We start from the raw sequence: 19585 nt of genomic DNA on the forward strand, positions 1-19585 counted from the left end.
CTTGTGTGGTATAAAATCAGCAAAGTGAAGGGAAGTTCAGAGGAGTCCATCAGCAGTTCTGACCATGCAAAGCCACTCTCAACACAAAAAACTGGAATGGTGTTTAAACATACTCTTGCTGATAATTTTATCAGTCCTGCTGCTACAAAAACTAAGTTTTATTCCCCCATGTGCTGCTCATGCAAGTGCCTCAAAGTAGAACTTCTCCCTGAGGTGTTCTCGGCTCTCTCCATTGAGCCGCTGCACGGCTGCTCCTCTCCACTCCGATTGACAGTTGTAGCAGTCATCTGGTTGGACAAAACAGCTGTCAGTCAGAGCTAGGGAGCAACTCAATGGAAAATGCCAGGAACACTTCAGGGAGAAGGCTGCCTTCCGTGTATTTCCTCGAGTGGCGCACAAAGGGAATAAAAGTTATTTCGCTTAGTCCTGCTGCTAATAAAGCCATCGACTAATGCCTAAATGCCGCACCATCACCCCTATCTATTAATATCAGCACTACGGTAGGACATGGTCAAACCTGTTGAAACACTCCCTTCAAACACTCTCTTACATTCAAAGGGAAAAGAATACAGCACTGTCCATACAGTTGTCAACTGTATAAAACACATTTCACATTGTCAGTTTGTGTGTGTACATACAGTATTTAGCATCAGTATTTGTAAGCCAAAATCAGGAATGGAACCTTCAGAAATAAAGCATAATGGAGAGATCTGCACCTCTTCCATATTTTGGCTTTCAAAAACGGATGCAAAATACTGACTCAAATACTGCCCTGTGAAAGTGACCTAAGTCTATACAGTCATACACTGAGAATGGAGAAGGCCACTTGTAGACTAAGGGAGTTACCCTGGATTATAAAAAAACAAAAAAAGTCTGCTTTCTTTCCAAAAATAGTGCCATGCTTGTCTGTGCAATCGTGGACCTAAACCTCTGCGGAAAGGAATATTTAGCTGGAGTTCCTCAACAGTGAAGCACTCAGGGAGGTTCTCTGTATTGTGCACACACTCTCAGTCTACTTTCACCTCCTCTAACTAATGCAGTGGATTAAAAGAGCTGTCTCATGAAAAATATTGTTTATAGTTAAATGCAGCTCATAACTGTAAACATTTCCTGTATTTACACTTACAAAAAAATTGTTGATATCCACAGATATTTTAGGACAAGTGTTAGAATAGCACCACCCATTGTCTTTATTCTGTGTCCACCTCAGTAATTGTTCTACTTGATCAGTCTTGCATCCCTCTCTGCTCCACTGGATATGTAGTGGGATCCCTGGTGTGGTGAGCGGCTGCTTCTGAAGTTGCTATGTTTTCTCTGATGTCAGAAGAGATGCTGATAAAAGAAACAGCGTTACTGCAAAGCAGCAAGACTGAGCAGGTGTGACCACTTTGGAACATTTAGGCTGGGATCACACGGGACGTATTCTTTGCGGAAATCTAGTGGTTTGGCCGCAGCGAAAAACCATGAGATTTCTGCCGGGAAAGCACTGCTTGAAAACCCGCACGCTTTTCTACTGTGGCCAGCGCTCCCGTAGAGGAGAGCATGGCTGCTGCGGCCGGCAAATCTGTGCTGCAACCCCTGCTTTGACGCAACGGATTCGCCGTCCCATGTGTACGATATTTGTGAGAAATCTTGTCCACGTGGCTGGCCAACCCTGGGATTAGCGGCCACAGGCGGACTTGCTGCTGCGAAATTCTGGACGAGATTTCCAAGGCAAATCCGCCCTCTGTGAACCCAGCCTTACTGAAGTAGACTGGACACAAACACTCCAATAGAAACAGCAGGTGATGCTATTTTAACATTAGACCTGAAATATCTAAAACTAAGAACATGTCTTTATTAAGTGTAAATACAAAAAAATGTTTATAACTATGGGCTGGATGTAATATTTTTCTAGGATAACCGCCCTAAGGAATGAGTGCATTATGGGTCAATACAGTCCTGCAGCAATATTCCATTATGAAATAATGTTATGTGCATGAAATGCTGATGTGTGAAATACAAGCAGTGGTTCTTTTGCTTGTGTGTGTTTAATCCGCATGAATTGTGGTTTGGTGTGTTTTATCCAAATGTATGCAGGAGTTCAAGCCTATTGGTACAGCTCATAACAGAAGAGCACAACCTTTTGTAGCTGGTGCAAATATTGGTGACAAAAAGCAGGTAGTGAGTTCTTCCTATAACACCCCAATTGGGCTATACTCATCCGGAAACATTAAAGATGCCTTCCATGGACAGATGAGAGGACTTATTCCTAATGCAGATCAAATGTAAGTTGAATATATGCATGCATGCAAAAACTTTGCTGTGCTTAGTTAAAAAAAAATTTTTAAATCTAACCATTGTGACAAATATTCTTTGAATGCCTGAAGCGTTTACCTTTATGTATCGAACTTGTCTTGTATTCCATTTTACAAAAATCACCATTTTCCTAATACGACAATTAAATGTGGATATAAAATTTGGGGGGGCTTGACGGTTTGGAATGGGAATGCCATATGGAAGGGGATGAGCATCTGTTACCTCATGCAGTGCTAACCCTGAAGGGAAACAAGATACTGGGCATGTTGGGGAATAATTGGGCTACTCCAAATCACAGTTGGTGACAGTACTGTAAAATTACCACTTATTTCTGTTTATACAACCTAACTCTAAACTGAAAATAGGAATTCGCTCAAGAATAACAGAAGACTCTCAACTGTCATATTTCCTACAAACTGACTTGTATGACTTTGAGACAACCTCTTTAACCCTTTCCAATCCATTTATTTTTTCTCGTCCATTCTCCCCAGCTCCAAATAAATTGGAGCTGGGGAGAATGGATGAGAAAAAATAGGTTTTCCCTTCACCCTCCTGATCTGACAGATCAGGAGGGTGCAGGTGGTCACTACACTGTGGGGGGAAATGTGGAAGTATTACTTACGCATTCTCCCTTCAGCCTCCCGGCTCGGCGATCACGCGACAGCTGGAGGTCACATGATCCCCAGGTGGAATGCGGAAGTAATATCTCCGCATTCTCTCTTCAGGCTCCCGAACTCGGCGTTCATGTGACCGCTGGGGTGAGGTGACACCGGCGGTCACATGACCACCTGCCGGAATCTCCGTGCATTACATGGCGCTAATTGAGCGCTATGTAATGTGTAAAAGAGAAGGCAGAAAAGGTTTTTAACCCTTTCTGCCTTCTCCTCGAGGGTCCTCGATGAGGACCAGTGTAGGAGTGCATCTGCACCCGATGTGTCTGACGATCGGGTGCAGATGTACTCGTGCACTGCAGTGTCGGGCCTCTCCCGACATTGGAGCTATGGAGGAAAATGATGATGTTATCATATGTTTGATTTGAAAGTGTTTTTCCCATACCTAAAATTGCTCCACAAGCACTCTGTACTTTGTGATTGCTGCTAACCAGGACATGTGACTGCTGCAGCCAATCACTGTCAATAGAAGGTCACTACTGTAGCCAGTGGTTGGCTGCAGCAGTCAGAAGTCCTGGTCCGCAGCAACCAAGAAGCACAGTAGTGGCTGTGGAGCAATTTCGGTTAGTAGAAAAACACCTTCAAATGTTTGAAATAGACACAGGCTTCAAAAAGTTATCTGTACAGTCAAAAAATTAATGGAACCACATTCCAGCACAGATAAACTATTATAATACAAAAAAACACTTACTTTTTTATAAGCTTTCTCATAAAAAATTACCGTTATTGTTGATTACTAGAGATGAGCGAACGCGTTCGTCCGAGCTTGATATTCGTGCGAATATTAGGGTGTTCGGGATGTTCGTTATTCGTGACGAACACCATGCGGTGTTCTGGTTACTTTCACTTCCTTCCCTGAGACGTTAGCGCGCTTTTCTGGCCAATTGAAAGACAGGGAAGGCATTACAACTTCCCCCTGCAACGTTTAAGCCCTATACCACCCCCCTGCTGTGAGTGGCTGGCGAGATCAGGTGTTCGCCTAATATAAAAGTCGGCCCCTCCCGCGGCTCGCCTCAGATGCGGTGTGAGTTAGATGAGGGACAGTGCTGTTTATACCGGAGCTGCTGTAGGGAAAGAATTGGTAGTTAGTGTAGGCTTCAAGACCCCCCAAAGGTCCTTATTAGGGCCACTGATAGCTGTGTGTTGGCTGCTGTTAGCAGTGGGATTTTTTTTTCTTTCTCAAAATCGCCTCTGCAGACCGTTGCACCTGGCATTAGGGACAGAAGTGCTGCATAGGCAGGGAGAGTGTTAGGAGTGAGTGTAGCCTTCAAGAACCTCAACGGTCCTTTCTAGGGCCATATTTATCCGTGTGCAGTACTGTCCAGGCTGCTGTTGGCTGTGCTGCATTTTTTTTGGGCTTCTCAAAATCGCCTCTGCAGAGCATTGCACCCTCCATTGATACTGCAGGGAAAGAATTGTATAGGCAGGGCCACAACACAGTTATTATTCATAGAATATACGCAGTGCTGCCTGTTGGTGGGAAAAAACTGAAAAGAAATCTATTTGTCCAGCCTGTGTCCGTCCTTACGCCTGTGGAGACGTGTGAGCTGCGTGAAAAACATTGCTAAATCATACGCAGCCAGCTACGCTTTACTGCTGGGTTCGCCATTTGCTTTCCTTAATTGGGGAAAAAAATACCTGCTCTCCAAGAGTTATAATAACTCTGCTACCCTCACGTTCTGTGACACATAAGCAGGGACACAGCGCAGTTATTAAACTTCGCAGGTTCATTGAATATACGCAGTGCTGCCTGTTGGTGGGAAAAAACTGAAAACAAATCTATTTGTCCAGCCTGTGTCCGTCCTTACGCCTGTGGAGACGTGTGAGCTGCGTGAAAAACATTGCTAAATCATACGCAGCCAGCTACGCTTTACTGCTGGGTTCGCCATTTGCTTTCCTTAATTGGGGAAAAAAATACCTGCTCTCCAAGAGTTATAATAACTCTGCTACCCTCACGTTCTGTGACACATAAGCAGGGACACAGCGCAGTTATTAAACTTCGCAGGTTCATTGAATATACGCAGTGCTGCCTGTTGGTGGGAAAAAACTGAAAAGAAATCTATTTGTCCAGCCTGTGTCCGTCCTTACGCCTGTGTAGACGTGTGAGCTGCGTGAAAAACATTGCTAAATCATACGCAGCCAGCTACGCTTTACTGCTGGGTTCGCCATTTGCTTTCCTTAATTGGGGAAAAAAATACCTGCTCTCCAAGAGTTATAATAACTCTGCTACCCTCACGTTCTGTGACACATAAGCAGGGACACAGCGCAGTTATTAAACTTCGCAGGTTCATTGAATATACGCAGTGCTGCCTGTTGGTGGGAAAAAACTGAAAACAAATCTATTTGTCCAGCCTGTGTCCGTCCTTACGCCTGTGTAGACGTGTGAGCTGCGTGAAAAACATTGCTAAATCATACGCAGCCAGCTACGCTTTACTGCTGGGTTCGCCATTTGCTTTCCTTAATTGGGAAAAAAAATACCTGCTCTCCAAGAGTTATAATAACTCTGCTACCCTCACGTTCTGTGACACATAAGCAGGGACACAGCGCAGTTATTAAACTTCGCAGGTTCATTGAATATACGCAGTGCTGCCTGTTGGTGGGAAAAAACTGAAAAGAAATCTATTTGTCCAGCCTGTGTCCGTCCTTACGCCTGTGTAGACGTGTGAGCTGCGTGAAAAACATTGCTAAATCATACGCAGCCAGCTACGCTTTACTGCTGGGTTCGCCATTTGCTTTCCTTAATTGGGGAAAAAAATACCTGCTCTCCAAGAGTTATAATAACTCTGCTACCCTCACGTTCTGTGACACATAAGCAGGGACACAGCGCAGTTATTAAACTTCGCAGGTTCATTGAATATACGCAGTGCTGCCTGTTGGTGGGAAAAAACTGAAAACAAATCTATTTGTCCAGCCTGTGTCCGTCCTTACGCCTGTGTAGACGTGTGAGCTGCGTGAAAAACATTGCTAAATCATACGCAGCCAGCTACGCTTTACTGCTGGGTTCGCCATTTGCTTTCCTTAATTGGGAAAAAAAATACCTGCTCTCCAAGAGTTATAATAACTCTGCTACCCTCACGTTCTGTGACACATAAGCAGGGACACAGCGCAGTTATTAAACTTCGCAGGTTCATTGAATATACGCAGTGCTGCCTGTTGGTGGGAAAAAACTGAAAACAAATCTATTTGTCCAGCCTGTGTCCGTCCTTACGCCTGTGGAGACGTGTGAGCTGCGTGAAAAACATTGCTAAATCATACGCAGCCAGCTACGCTTTACTGCTGGGTTCGCCATTTGCTTTCCTTAATTGGGAAAAAAAATACCTGCTCTCCAAGAGTTATAATAACTCTGCTACCCTCACGTTCTGTGACACATAAGCAGGGACACAGCGCAGTTATTAAACTTCGCAGGTTCATTGAATATACGCAGTGCTGCCTGTTGGTGGGAAAAAACTGAAAACAAATCTATTTGTCCAGCCTGTGTCCGTCCTTACGCCTGTGTAGACGTGTGAGCTGCGTGAAAAACATTGCTAAATCATACGCAGCCAGCTACGCTTTACTGCTGGGTTCGCCATTTGCTTTCCTTAATTGGGGAAAAAAATACCTGCTCTCCAAGAGTTATAATAACTCTGCTACCCTCACGTTCTGTGACACATAAGCAGGGACACAGCGCAGTTATTAAACTTCGCAGGTTCATTGAATATACGCAGTGCTGCCTGTTGGTGGGAAAAAACTGAAAAGAAATCTATTTGTCCAGCCTGTGTCCGTCCTTACGCCTGTGGAGACGTGTGAGCTGCGTGAAAAACATTGCTAAATCATACGCAGCCAGCTACGCTTTACTGCTGGGTTCGCCATTTGCTTTCCTTAATTGGGAAAAAAAATACCTGCTCTCCAAGAGTTATAATAACTCTGCTACCCTCACGTTCTGTGACACATAAGCAGGGACACAGCGCAGTTATTAAACTTCGCAGGTTCATTGAATATACGCAGTGCTGCCTGTTGGTGGGAAAAAACTGAAAACAAATCTATTTGTCCAGCCTGTGTCCGTCCTTACGCCTGTGGAGACGTGTGAGCTGCGTGAAAAACATTGCTAAATCATACGCAGCCAGCTACGCTTTACTGCTGGGTTCGCCATTTGCTTTCCTTAATTGGGAAAAAAAATACCTGCTCTCCAAGAGTTATAATAACTCTGCTACCCTCACGTTCTGTGACACATAAGCAGGGACACAGCGCAGTTATTAAACTTCGCAGGTTCATTGAATATACGCAGTGCTGCCTGTTGGTGGGAAAAAACTGAAAAGAAATCTATTTGTCCAGCCTGTGTCCGTCCTTACGCCTGTGTAGACGTGTGAGCTGCGTGAAAAACATTGCTAAATCATACGCAGCCAGCTACGCTTTACTGCTGGGTTCGCCATTTGCTTTCCTTAATTGGGAAAAAAAATACCTGCTCTGCCACAGTTAATAACTCTGCTACCCTCACGTTCTGTGACACATAAGCAGGGACACAGCACAGTTATTAAACTTAGATAATTCATTCACTAGAGGCAGTGGGGCCTTTCGTTTTCCAAAAAGGGCAAAAATTATATTTGGCCTGCAGTCTTGCGCCAATTTATTTCCTGCCTGGGAAATCTAATCACTGGTAATACAGCATGCTGAGGGGTAGGGGTAAGCCTAGAGGACGTGGACGTGGACGTGGCCGAGGACGCGGAGGGCCAAGTCAGGGTGTGGGCACAGGCCAAGCTCCTGATCCAGGTGTGTCGCAGCCGACTGCTGCGCGATTAGGAGAGAGGCACGTTTCTGGCGTCCCCACATTCATCGCCCAATTAATGGGTCCACGCGGGAGACGGTTATTAGAAAATGAGCAGTGTGAGCAGGTCCTGTCCTGGATGGCAGAAAGTGCTTCGAGCAACCTATCGTCTACCCGCAGTTCTGCGCCGTCCACTGCTGCCAATCCGAATCCTCTGTCTGCTGCTCCTCCTTCCTCCCAGCCTCCTCACTCCACTACAATAACACCTGCTCAGGAGCGGGAGCACTCCCAGGAACTGTTCTCGGGCCCCTGCTTAGATTGGGCAGCAGCGGTTCCTCTCCCACCAGAGGAGTTTATCGTCACTGATGCCCAACCATTCGAAAGTTCCCGGGGTCCGGGGGAAGAGGCTGGGGACTTCCGCCAACTGTCTCAACAACTTTCTGTGGGTGAGGAGGACGATGACGATCAGACACAGTTGTCTTGCAGTGAGGTAGTAGTAAGGGCAGTAAGTCCCAGGGAGCAGCGCACAGAGGATTCGGAGGAAGAGCAGCAGGACGATGAGGTGACTGACCCCACCTGGTGTGCAACGCTTACTCAGGAGGACAGGTCTTCAGAGGGGGAGTCAAGGGCATCAGCAGGGCAGGTTGCAAGAGGCAGTGCAGTGGCCAGGGGTAGAGGCAGGGCCAGACCGAATAATCCACCAAGTGTTTCCCAAAGCGCCCCCTCGCGCCATGCCACCCTGCGGAGGCCGAGGTGCTCTAAGGTCTGGCAGTTTTTCACAGAGACGCCTGACGACCGACGAACAGTGGTGTGCAACCTTTGTCGCGCAAAGCTCAGCCGGGGAGCCAACACCAACAGCCTCACCACCACCAGCATGCGCAGACATATGATGGCCAAGCACCCCACAAGGTGGGACGAAGGCCGTTCACCGCCTCCGGTTTGCACCCCTGCCTCTCCCCCTGTGCCCCAACCTGCCACTGAGATGCAACCCCCCTCTCAGGACACAGGCACTACCGCCTCATGGCCTGCACCCACACCCTCATCTCCGCTGTCCTCGGCCCCATCCAGCAGTGTAGTTCAGCGCACCGTTCAGCCGTCGCTTGCGCAAGTGTTCGAGCGCAAGCGCAAGTACGCCGCCACGCACCCGCACGCTCAAACGTTAACCGTCCGCATCGCAAAATTCATCAGCCTTGAGATGCTGCCGTATAGGGTTGTGGAAACGGAGTCCTTCAAAAGTATCATGGAGGCGGCGGCCCCGCGCTACTCAGTTCCCAGTCGCCACTACTTTTCCCGATGTGCCGTCCCAGCCCTGCACGACCACGTCTCCCGCAACATTGTGCGCGCCCTCACCAACGCGGTTACTGCCACGGTCCACTTAACTACGGACACGTGGACAAGCACAGGCGGGCAGGGCCACTACATCTCCCTGACGGCACATTGGGTGAATTTAGTGGAGGCTGGGACAGAGTCAGAGCCTGGGACCGCTCACGTCCTACCCACCCCCAGAATTGCGGGCCCCAGCTCGGTGCTGGTATCTGCGGAGGTCTATGCTTCCTCCACTAAAGCACCCTCCTCCTCCTCCTCCTCCTCTGTCTCACAATCAAGATGTGTTAGCAGCAGCATGTCGCCAGCAGTCGGTGTCGCGCGGTGTGGCAGCACAGCGGTGGGCAAGCGTCAGCAGGCCGTGCTGAAACTACTCAGCTTAGGCGATAAGAGGCACACGGCCCACGAACTGCTGCAGGGTCTGACACAGCAGACGGACCGCTGGCTTGCGCCGCTGAGCCTCCAACCGGGCATGGTCGTGTGTGACAACGGCCGTAACCTGGTGGCGGCTCTGCAGCTCGGCAGCCTCACGCACGTGCCATGCCTGGCCCACGTATTTAATTTGGTGGTTCAGCGCTTTCTGAAAAGCTACCCACGCTTGTCAGACCTGCTCGTAAAGGCGCGCCGGCTCTGCGCACATTTCCGCAAGTCCCACACGGACGCTGCCACCCTGCGCACCCTGCAACATCACTTTAAGCTGCCAGTGCACCGACTGCTGTGCGACGTGCCCACACGGTGGAACTCTACGCTCCACATGTTGGCCAGGCTCTATGAACAGCGTAGAGCTATAGTCGAATACCAACTCCAACATGGGCGGCGCAGTGGGAGTCAGCCTCCTCAATTCCTTTCAGAAGAGTGGGCCTGGTTGGCAGACATCTGCCATGTCCTTGGTAATTTTGAGGAGTCTACCCAGGTGGTGAGCGGCGATGCTACAATCATTAGCGTCACCATTCCTCTGCTATGCATCTTGAGAAATTCCCTGCAAACCATAAAGGCAGCTGCTTTGCGCTCGGAAACGGGGGCGGGGGAAGACAGTATGCCGCTGGATAGTCAGGGCACCCTCCTGTCTATTTCTCAGCGCGTACAGGAGGAGGAGGAGGAGCATGAGGAGGATGAGGAGGAGGGGGAAGAGACAGCTTGGCCCGCTGCTGACGGTACACCGGCTGATTGCCTGTCATCCTTTCAGCGTGTATGGCCTGAGGAGGAGGAGGAGGAGGAGGAGGATCCTGAAAGTGATCTTCCTAGTGAAGACAGCCATGTGTTGCGTACAGGTACCCTGGCACACATGGCTGACTTCATGTTAGGATGCCTTTCTCGTGACCCTCGCGTTGCACGCATTCTGGCCACTACGGATTACTGGGTGTACACACTGCTCGATCCACGGTATAAGGAGAACCTGCCCACTCTGATTCCCGAAGAGGAAAGGGGTTCGAGAGTGTTGCTATACCACAGGACCCTTGCGGACAAGCTGATGGTAAAATTCCCAGCCGACAGCGCTAGTGGCAGAAGGCGCAGTTCCGAGGGCCATGTTGCAGGGGATGTGCGTAGATCGAGCAGCATGTACATCCCAGGCAGTGCAACAGTCTTTAAGGGCCTGGCCAGCTTTATGGCTCCCCACCAAGACTGTGTCACCGCTCCCCAGTCACGGCTGAGTCGGCGGGAGCACTGCAAAAGGATGGTGAGGGAGTACGTAGCGGATCGCACGACCATCCTTGGTGACGCCTCTGCCCCCTACAACTACTGGGTGTCGAAGCTGGACACGTGGCCTGAACTAGCCCTGTATGCCCTTGAGGTGCTTGCTTGTCCTGCGGCTAGCGTCTTGTCGGAGAGGGTGTTTAGTGCGGCTGGGGGAATCATCACCGATAAGCGTAGCCGCTTGTCAACCGACAGTGCCGACAGGCTAACACTCATCAAGATGAACAAAGGCTGGATTTCCCCAGACTTCTGTTCTCCACCAGCGGACAGCAGCGATACGTAAGCAATACGTAGGCTGCACCCGCGGATGGAAGCTACGTTCTCTCTCACCATCCAAAACGGGGACATTTCTGCTTCATCAATCTGTGTCTAATATTCCTCCTCCTCCTCCTCCTGCTCCTCCTCCTGAAACCTCACGTAATCACGCTGAACGGGCAATTTTTCTTAGGGCCACAAGGCTCACTCAAATAATTTTTCTGAACAATTTTTCTAAGTTTCAATTAGCTTAAAAGCGTTGGAACTTTAACTTGAACCAATTTTTCGTTACACTGGGCTGCCTCCAGGCCTAGTTACCACTTAAGCCACATTAACCAAAGCGATTCACCTGCCATCTTGATTGGGCATGGCCAATTTTTACTGAGGTACATTAGTACTGTTGGTACACCAATTTTTTGGGGCCCTCACCTACAGTGTAATCATAGTAATTTCTATGTTCTTCGCCTGCACTCATGGTACAGAAAGGTGTGTGGGGTTGGCCTACAGTTTAGCTACATAAATGTCACTTGTGCCTTGGCTATACTAAGGCTACTGAAATGGAACGAAGACTGCGCTCCCGCTATACTGCTGCTTCAGAATTGTTACTGGGGCCTGTCTTGAGTGCTACTATTGCTTACATGGAACGAAGACTGCGCTCCCGCTATACTGCTGCTTCAGAATTGTTACTGGGGCCTGTCTTGAGTGCTACTATTGCTTACATGGAACGAAGACTGCGCTCCCGCTATACTGCTGCTTCAGAATTGTTACTGGGGCCTGTCTTGAGTGCTACTATTGCTTACATGGAACGAAGACTGCGCTCCCGCTATACTGCTGCTTCAGAATTGTTACTGGGGCCTGTCTTGAGTGCTACTATTGCTTACATGGAACGAAGACTGCGCTCCCGCTATACTGCTGCTTCAGAATTGTTACTGGGGCCTGTCTTGAGTGCTACTATTGCTTACATGGAACGAAGACTGCGCTCCCGCTATACTGCTGCTTCAGAATTGTTACTGGGGCCTGTCTTGAGTGCTACTATTGCTTACATGGAACGGACACGTGGAGAGGACACGTAGTGCCTCAAAAACATCCCCCTCCTCCTCCAACAGGGAAAACATTGTTGGCAAATGCCTTTGCATTGGTTCGTCTGGCGGCAGTCCAAGAATTTCACCTTTACCGACACTACTAGAGAGCCCCCCCACCATCCCCCCGCCACGGCCCACTTAATCCTGGCCACATTCCGAAAACCAACAAAATACAACCGTGGTACTAGGTCCGCAGTCACCACCACATTACCACCAACGCGGTTACTGTTAAGGTGCATATAACCACGGACACGTGGAGAGGACACGTAGTGCCTCAAAAACATCCCCCTCCTCCTCCAACAGGGAAAACATTGTTGGCAAATGCCTTTGCATTGGTTCGTCTGGCGGCAGTCCAAGAATTTCACCTTTACCGACACTACTAGAGAGCCCCCCCACCATCCCCCCACCACGGCCCACTTAATCCTGGCCACATTCCGAAAACCAACAAAATACAACCGTGGTACTAGGTCCGCAGTCACCACCACATTACCACCAACGCGGTTACTGTTAAGGTGCATATAACCACGGACACGTGGAGAGGACACGTAGTGCCTCAAAAACATCCCCCTCCTCCTCCAACAGGGAAAACATTCTTGGCAAATGTCTTTGCATTGCTTCGTCTGGTGGCAGTCCAAGAATTTCACCTTTACCGACACAACGAGAGCCCCCACACCATCCCCCCGCCACGGCCCACTTAATCCTGGCCGCATTCCGAAAACCAACAAAATACAACCGTGGTACTAGGTCCGCAGTCACCACCACATTACCACCAACGCGGTTACTGTTAAGGTGCATATAACCAGTCTGACTGGGGCATGCAGACACCTTGACAGAATGAATAGTGTGTGGCACATAGGTTCCCCATTGCTATGCCCACGTGTGCAGCTCCTGATGGCGGTGGCACAGGATTGTATTTCTCATTGCTTCTGTACAGCATTGTGGGCTATCGCCCCGCCCCTATTAAAGAGGGTCGCTACCTAGCCGTGCCAACCCTGTGCAGTGTGTGCCTGCGGTCCCTCGTCGTGGCAGACGCACTTCTAAATAGACGTGAGGGTGGTGTGGCATGAGGGCAGCTGAAGGCTGCGCAGGGACAGTTTGGTGTGCGCTGTGGGGGGGAGGGGGTGCGGTTGGGCAGCATGTAACTCAGGAGAAGTGGCAGTGGAGTGTCATGCAGGCAGTGATTGTGCTTTGTTGGAGGTAGTGTGGTGCTTAGCAAAGGTATGCCATGCTAATGAGCGCTTTTCAGAAGTAAAAGTTGTTGGGAGGGGGGGGGGGCCCACTCTTGCCGCTATTGTGGCTTAATAGTGGGACCTGTGAACTTAGGATGCAGCCCAACATGTAGCCCCTCGCCTGCCCTATCCGTCACTGTGTCATTCCCATCACTTTCCTGAATTGCCCAGATTTTCACACATGAAAACCTTAGCGAGCATCGGCGAAATACAAAAATGTTCCGGTCGCCCATTGACTTCAATGGGGTTCGTTGTTCGAAACGAACCCTCGAGCATCACGGGAAGTTCGTTACGAATAACGAACACCCGAACATTTTGGTGTTCGCTCATCTCTATTGATTACATGATTTCTATGCAAGCCCTTGGCGTCAATGCTACATTCATTTCAACGGGAGCACTGGAGATTCCTAGGGCCTTGTACTGGACCTCCTTGTCGCAATTGTCAGAGGTCCCAATGGTCGGACTCCCACGCATTATGTTATCCCCTATGCTGTGGCTAGGGGATAACTTTATAACTTGGCACAACCCTTTTAATGTTTCAAAAGTTGCACTGATCCTCCCTGATTTGAAAAATACATTTTTCATGGTTTACATTTAACTTTAACCAACCACTTTTATTCTACAGGATTTGGGATACTTTGAGCACAAGCATAATGTCAGGCCTAAGCCTTTCATACTTCCAGGCAGGACCAGGTTATACATTTGAATCATTTGTGTTCTATGCATGCTACTAAAGAGAATTACATTATTAGTAACATCTGAGTGTGAGCTTCAGGATTATTTGGCAAATGAAGTCAAGCACACATTTTCCTTTAATTTACACAGTACGTAAAAACAACATGCTAACATGCTGCAATATAGTATAAACAGTACAAATGGCAAGTTTGAAACAATGTTATAATATGCATACGATATTACAAATTAAAATAATCTTTGAGTGAAAATACGTCTTGTAATGGGCAATATCTGATTGTAGGCGGGTTTAAACTGCCGTAGGCGCAAATACACTCGTCAGCACGAAGTGTAGCTGTGCTTAAAAGAGGGAGATTTCTTCCCCCTCGCCGGCGGTCAAACTCTGTGCCAGAGTGCAGAAATTTGAAAAAAGAGGCGGGAAAATAGAGGCTGCCACATAAACTACATGCGGAAAAGATAGGGCAGGTTCTATCTTTTCCCGGCCGTACAAATCATGGGCGGGAATAGAGGTGGTGAAAACGAAACCACTGAACTCCCATGGAGATCAATGGTTTCGGTTTGTCCCGTTATATGGCTGTGATTAATATGTCTGCATAAGCCTCGTTCACACGGGCTACGCAATCATCGCTAAAAAAGCATGTATGTGAAGCTAATGGTTTCCAATGGGTTCTTTCACTCTACAAATAATAGCGATGATTTCGTAGCGAGATTTTGTAGTCCGTGTGAACGAGGCCTAAGGGGATAAAACCACGCTAGTCTGACTCCGACCTAAAAAAATCAAGAAGAAATCCAAGTGCAGCATGCTGTAGATATAAAAATTAAAAGCATACCCACAAATCCAAACAGATTTGTTTTCTACAGTGTGTGAATGTCTTTTTTCAAAAGCCATTGTAATGCAATGAACTGCATTCCGCAGCAAAAGCACCATTAGTGAACAGAATGCATGATGGTGCCGAGAATGTGTCACACGTTTTATAGTGCTCCCTAGACCACAAATAATCGTATACATTTTAATAGAATAGAAAGCCAAAAAGTACATTAGCTCGGCTCACTTTTAAAAAATTACAATTGCCCCCTGTTGAGTTAGTACTAGATGTAACCCACACTATACTTTGAGCTGACGATACTAAAACAAATTTTTTTTGTAATGCAAAATATTCTGGCACTCATGATAGGGAGCAGCACAGAAAGAGAAACAAAATATGTATATGTTCCTCAATGCAATTTTAGGTGGTGAGTAAATTCAATGTGTATTAAAAAATGGCACTGCAAATATAGGAGACACAGATCAGTTAAAGGGGTGACTGGTTACAAAACAAGTTTTTAAAAAAATAGGTTCAATGCTGTTAAAATAATAAAAGCAGAGTTGCTTTCCCCATCCTCAGACCTGGTGATCCAGAGCTGGTCATCCTGGTCTTTTTTGTGAAATGGCCACAAAGTGAACACAGCAGCCAATCAGAGGCAGCAGTGTCACTGTTCTGTACTGCTGGCATCATGGTCACCTATTTTAAAAAATTTGTATTGTCAAATTTTAGTTGTGAGTCGTTCAGAATCACATCTGTCACTATGAAGAAATATAAAAAGAATCAGCCTTACAACAATATATTCACAATAAAAAGAATAATAAAATAAAATAGCCGATGGGGCTGTCTCACTAAAAAAGTGCATAAGCAGCAAAGCACATGAACAATATTTCCATCAGCGGAGATGATTTTTTCCCCTGGAAGATCATTCCCAATGTTGAAGATATCCAGTAGTATAAGGCTCTTTAACAACTAGCATCCCAATATTAAAAACTGCCCAAATAATGATTTGAGGGCAAATCATTCCATCTACAGCCAGCTTAGAAATGAAACAATATTACTGTGCAATGTTCTTGACAACTTGCTAGATGTTCACTTCATAGTAGAAAAGTGTCCCTAATGTTTGTGTATTCAGTGTGCATGCCTTGTGGAACATTTCTACCTCTATTAACCCTTTGCAATCCACTGTCTGACGTCTGAAGACATTCTGATTGAAGGCTGTACAGCTCCAATGTCGGAAGACGTCCGGCAGGGTGTTCTCACTGTATATTACTGGCCACTCTGTTGTTGGGGGCCTCTTCAGCATGTCCCATACTGCAGTACTGGCTCTAGCCAGCAGATAGCGCCATTATATAATGGAAGAAAGAGAACCCCCTAGGAAACCCTGAATCCAAAACTGGATTGCAAAGGGTTAAGGTTCCTCTGCAATACTTTTTAATCTGCATGTCTATCTGAAAATCAATGAAAAATGATAGTCGCTTGAGCTTACAAATAACACTAGAAAAACTGCACTTATTCCCTGCACAGAGGGGTTCTCCAGGACTTATACTATAGTTGATCGGTGCCGATCGGCTGATCCTTAGGTCCATTGTCATTGCAGACAGCGCTGGAAGCAGGTAGTGCTGTTCGTATTGTAGCAGCCAAATTTGGTACTGAAACCACAGCTCCACTAAAATCAGAAACAAACTAAGCCACCGCAGTGTTAACAGAGCTATCTGCTGCAGAACCCTGTTTAAACGTCATAGACATGAGCATGTAGAAAATATGGTACCATTTGGCACAAATGGCAAACTGCACCGTTAAAGTTACATGTGTTACCATATTATTTTCTATGTATATGTATGGCATACTGTTCTGCATCAGAGCACTCATTTATCTATGCGTTTTTTACTATTAATGCACTTTCAGTCTATTTTTTTTTTTAAATGGTACCTTATACAGTATATTTGTCACCCATTCATATACAGATCCAATTTCTTATTCCCTACTGGCAAAAAAATTGCACCTACGGTATATAGTATTCCATGAATTATGCCCTAATTTTTGTTTTCATATGGCAGTACGCGGACAGTGCACTAAGGAATACAAACGCCAATTTGAAAACACGCAGATGTACAGAAATCTCTATAGGATACCATACAGAATAGTGCTATAAAATGAGTATGTGCACAGGGCCATAGCATTACTTCACTCGCTGTTTGCATGCCTTACCTCCACCACTTCACTGATTGCTTTAAATGAACAAATACTAACATACAAGCATGCCACATGTTCTATGACTACACTTTGGCTAATTTTTCTGCACTTCTTATGTCACTTTTTCAACCCTGCTACGTCACTGGCTGTGTAACACAGTGGAAGCAGCACACCTTCAGGCTTTGACCCTGGCAGTGGGCGCAGCACCCCCTCCACAGCAAGCACCGTTGGCACTATAGATCCCGTTGAGCTGAAAGCTGCCTCTAGAATGGCGCCTAACATTCCTCTGGAAATGGAGCTTCCTGGTGTGAAGATTGTCCATGCACAGTTTAATACACCGATGCAACTATATTCTGATGACAATGTTATGGAAAGTCTACAGGGGCAAGTCTCCACCATCTTAGGGGAAAAACCTCAGATGAGGTACATAGATTTTATACCAACACTTATTTTACATATTGCTGCTCTATAGAGGTGATATTCAAGATAGAACATCTATATAAACTAGTGGGACAATCCAGTAAGGAAAGTTACTACATGCTGAGACTTCTATGCACAAAACTTTATCCTACGGGCGGCTTCACACAGGTGTATTGCAAAATATGCTCGCTCCTTCGCAACTTTTTTGTGCAGTAAACGAGTGCACTTTTGGTACATGCCTGTGCACAATATTGTGCGTATTTCCACAAGCATCGCTAGTTCACATGGGCTAGTCACCCAGCCATGATTTAGGCTGCCTGTCCATGGGCGTTTTTGAATTGCGTTCCCCACGGCGAACGCAATCCATGCCTATAGCCTTGCTATGGAAAGTGCAGCCCTCCTGTCCACGAGTGGAGAATCATTGCGATTCTCCGCTCACGGACAGCAATTCGCAGCATGCGTGATTCTCCACGGACAGCCTATCTGTCAGATAGGCTGACTGCGGGAGATCTGTCTGCATGCTCCTGCTCCCGGGCGTTGGCTCCCGCAGGATACCGCAACGCCCGTGGACAGGGGGCCTTAAATGGCTATTAAGCCAAACGAGGTGTAGCATTTTGCACATACCTGTGTGTATATATGTGCGCACCTCCAATAAACTCTTTGGTGTGCAAATGTGCATAACATAGAGCAGGTCCTATTTTTTATGCGACCGAGAGAACCGCAAAAAATCAATTGAAATCAAAGGTTAGTATTCTCTAGCGCTGAAATACGGGTTGTCTGAAGAAGCCCCAAGAAGGAGCCATGCGTATGGAGCCTGTATGGTGGAACATGGAGTACATAAGCCCTGTATATGCCACCATATATGCCTTAAAGGGGTTGTCCCGCGCCGAAACGGCTTTTTTTTTTTTCAATAGGCCCCCCCGTTTGGCGCGAGACAAACACAAGGGATGGGTTTAAAAAAAAAAAAAAAAAGTTTAGTACTTACCCGAATCCCCGCTCTGCGGCGACTTCTTACTTACCTTACCAAGATGGCCGCCGGGATCTTCATCCACGATGCACCGCGGGTCTTCTCCCATGGTGCACCGTGGGCTCTGTGCGGTCCATTGCCGATTCCAGCCTCCTGATTGGCTGGAATCGGCACACGTGACGGGGCGGAGCTACGCGATGACGCGTAGAAGGGGGCGGAGCCAGAACGCCGCTTGTGCCGAGACCCAAGAGAAGGGAGAAGACCCTTCTGCGCAAGCACGTCTAATCGGGAGATTAGACGCTGAAATTAGACGACACCATGGAGACGGGAACGCCAGCAACGGAGCAGGTAAGTGAATAACTTCTGTATGGCTCATATTTAATGCACGATGTATATTACAAAGTGCATTAATATGGCCATACAGAAGTGCTTACCCCCACTTGCTTTCTCGGGACAACCCTTTTAAGATAGCACTGTATTACAGAGGTATTCTCAAGAAGCATTGAATGCTGTAATGTCATATCCAATTGCACACTGTGCAGAATAAACCTCCTCTGGTTGCCTGTGAATTCTCAAGAATAGGGAGACACATTATGGGCCATACGTCTATGGATGGCATATTATATACAACTTGGAACTAAAATGGAGCCATATAGTACAACCGGGCGTACAAAACCAAAAGATGATATTTTACTCCAATATGAATCTTTTCTCGATTCACGATTTTGGTTTCATTTTTTCTTCTCACAAACAAGCAAAGGGCTTGTTCCCATCTGCTGAGATCTGGCATAAAATCCCAGACAAAATAGCACAGCAATGTACTACGTACTGAACATGGAAAAAGGCCAGACTGCATTACGGAAACCCAATAGACCCCATCATGTCGAGTTGGCCCATTGTACACCAGTTCTGGTGGTGATGTGCCAGAACCAACACTTCAGTTATTATCGGTGTTAGGCTCTTATGACACAGCTGAAGAACGGAATAGCCCAGTTGTGAACTCAGCCTACAAAAATACATAATATACACTGATTAATATCAGAATTATATGGGAAGTTCTGATAATTAGCTGATTGTAATCACTACATATTAAATAGGTTTTCCAGCACTTTACTATTGATAACCTATGCGCAGGTAAAAGGTAAAGTCCCCTGGTGCAAGCAACGAGTGATGACTGACTCCTAGGATGATGTCAAATCGTTTAGTTTTCTT

General features: G+C 47.0%; 1 protein-coding gene across 2 annotated transcripts in view; it reads left to right on the forward strand.

Moving 5' to 3' along the window:
* The window catches only part of PDLIM3 (PDZ and LIM domain 3), a 49429-nt gene that overhangs the window by 20241 nt on the left and 9603 nt on the right, over nucleotides 1-19585 (forward strand). The window contains exons 4-5 of one of the 2 annotated variants that reach the window (XM_066573448.1): nucleotides 13920-13987; nucleotides 17146-17409. In XM_066573448.1, coding sequence (XP_066429545.1) covers nucleotides 13920-13987; nucleotides 17146-17409 — 332 coding nt within the window. Of the gene's footprint in view, nucleotides 1-2079; nucleotides 2268-13919; nucleotides 13988-17145; nucleotides 17410-19585 lie in introns of both variants that reach the window. The other variant, XM_066573449.1, reaches the window with a different exon arrangement.

The sequence above is a fragment of the Eleutherodactylus coqui genome, chromosome 7 (genome assembly GCF_035609145.1).
Source record: "Eleutherodactylus coqui strain aEleCoq1 chromosome 7, aEleCoq1.hap1, whole genome shotgun sequence".
Taxonomy (NCBI): Eukaryota; Metazoa; Chordata; class Amphibia; order Anura; family Eleutherodactylidae; genus Eleutherodactylus; species Eleutherodactylus coqui.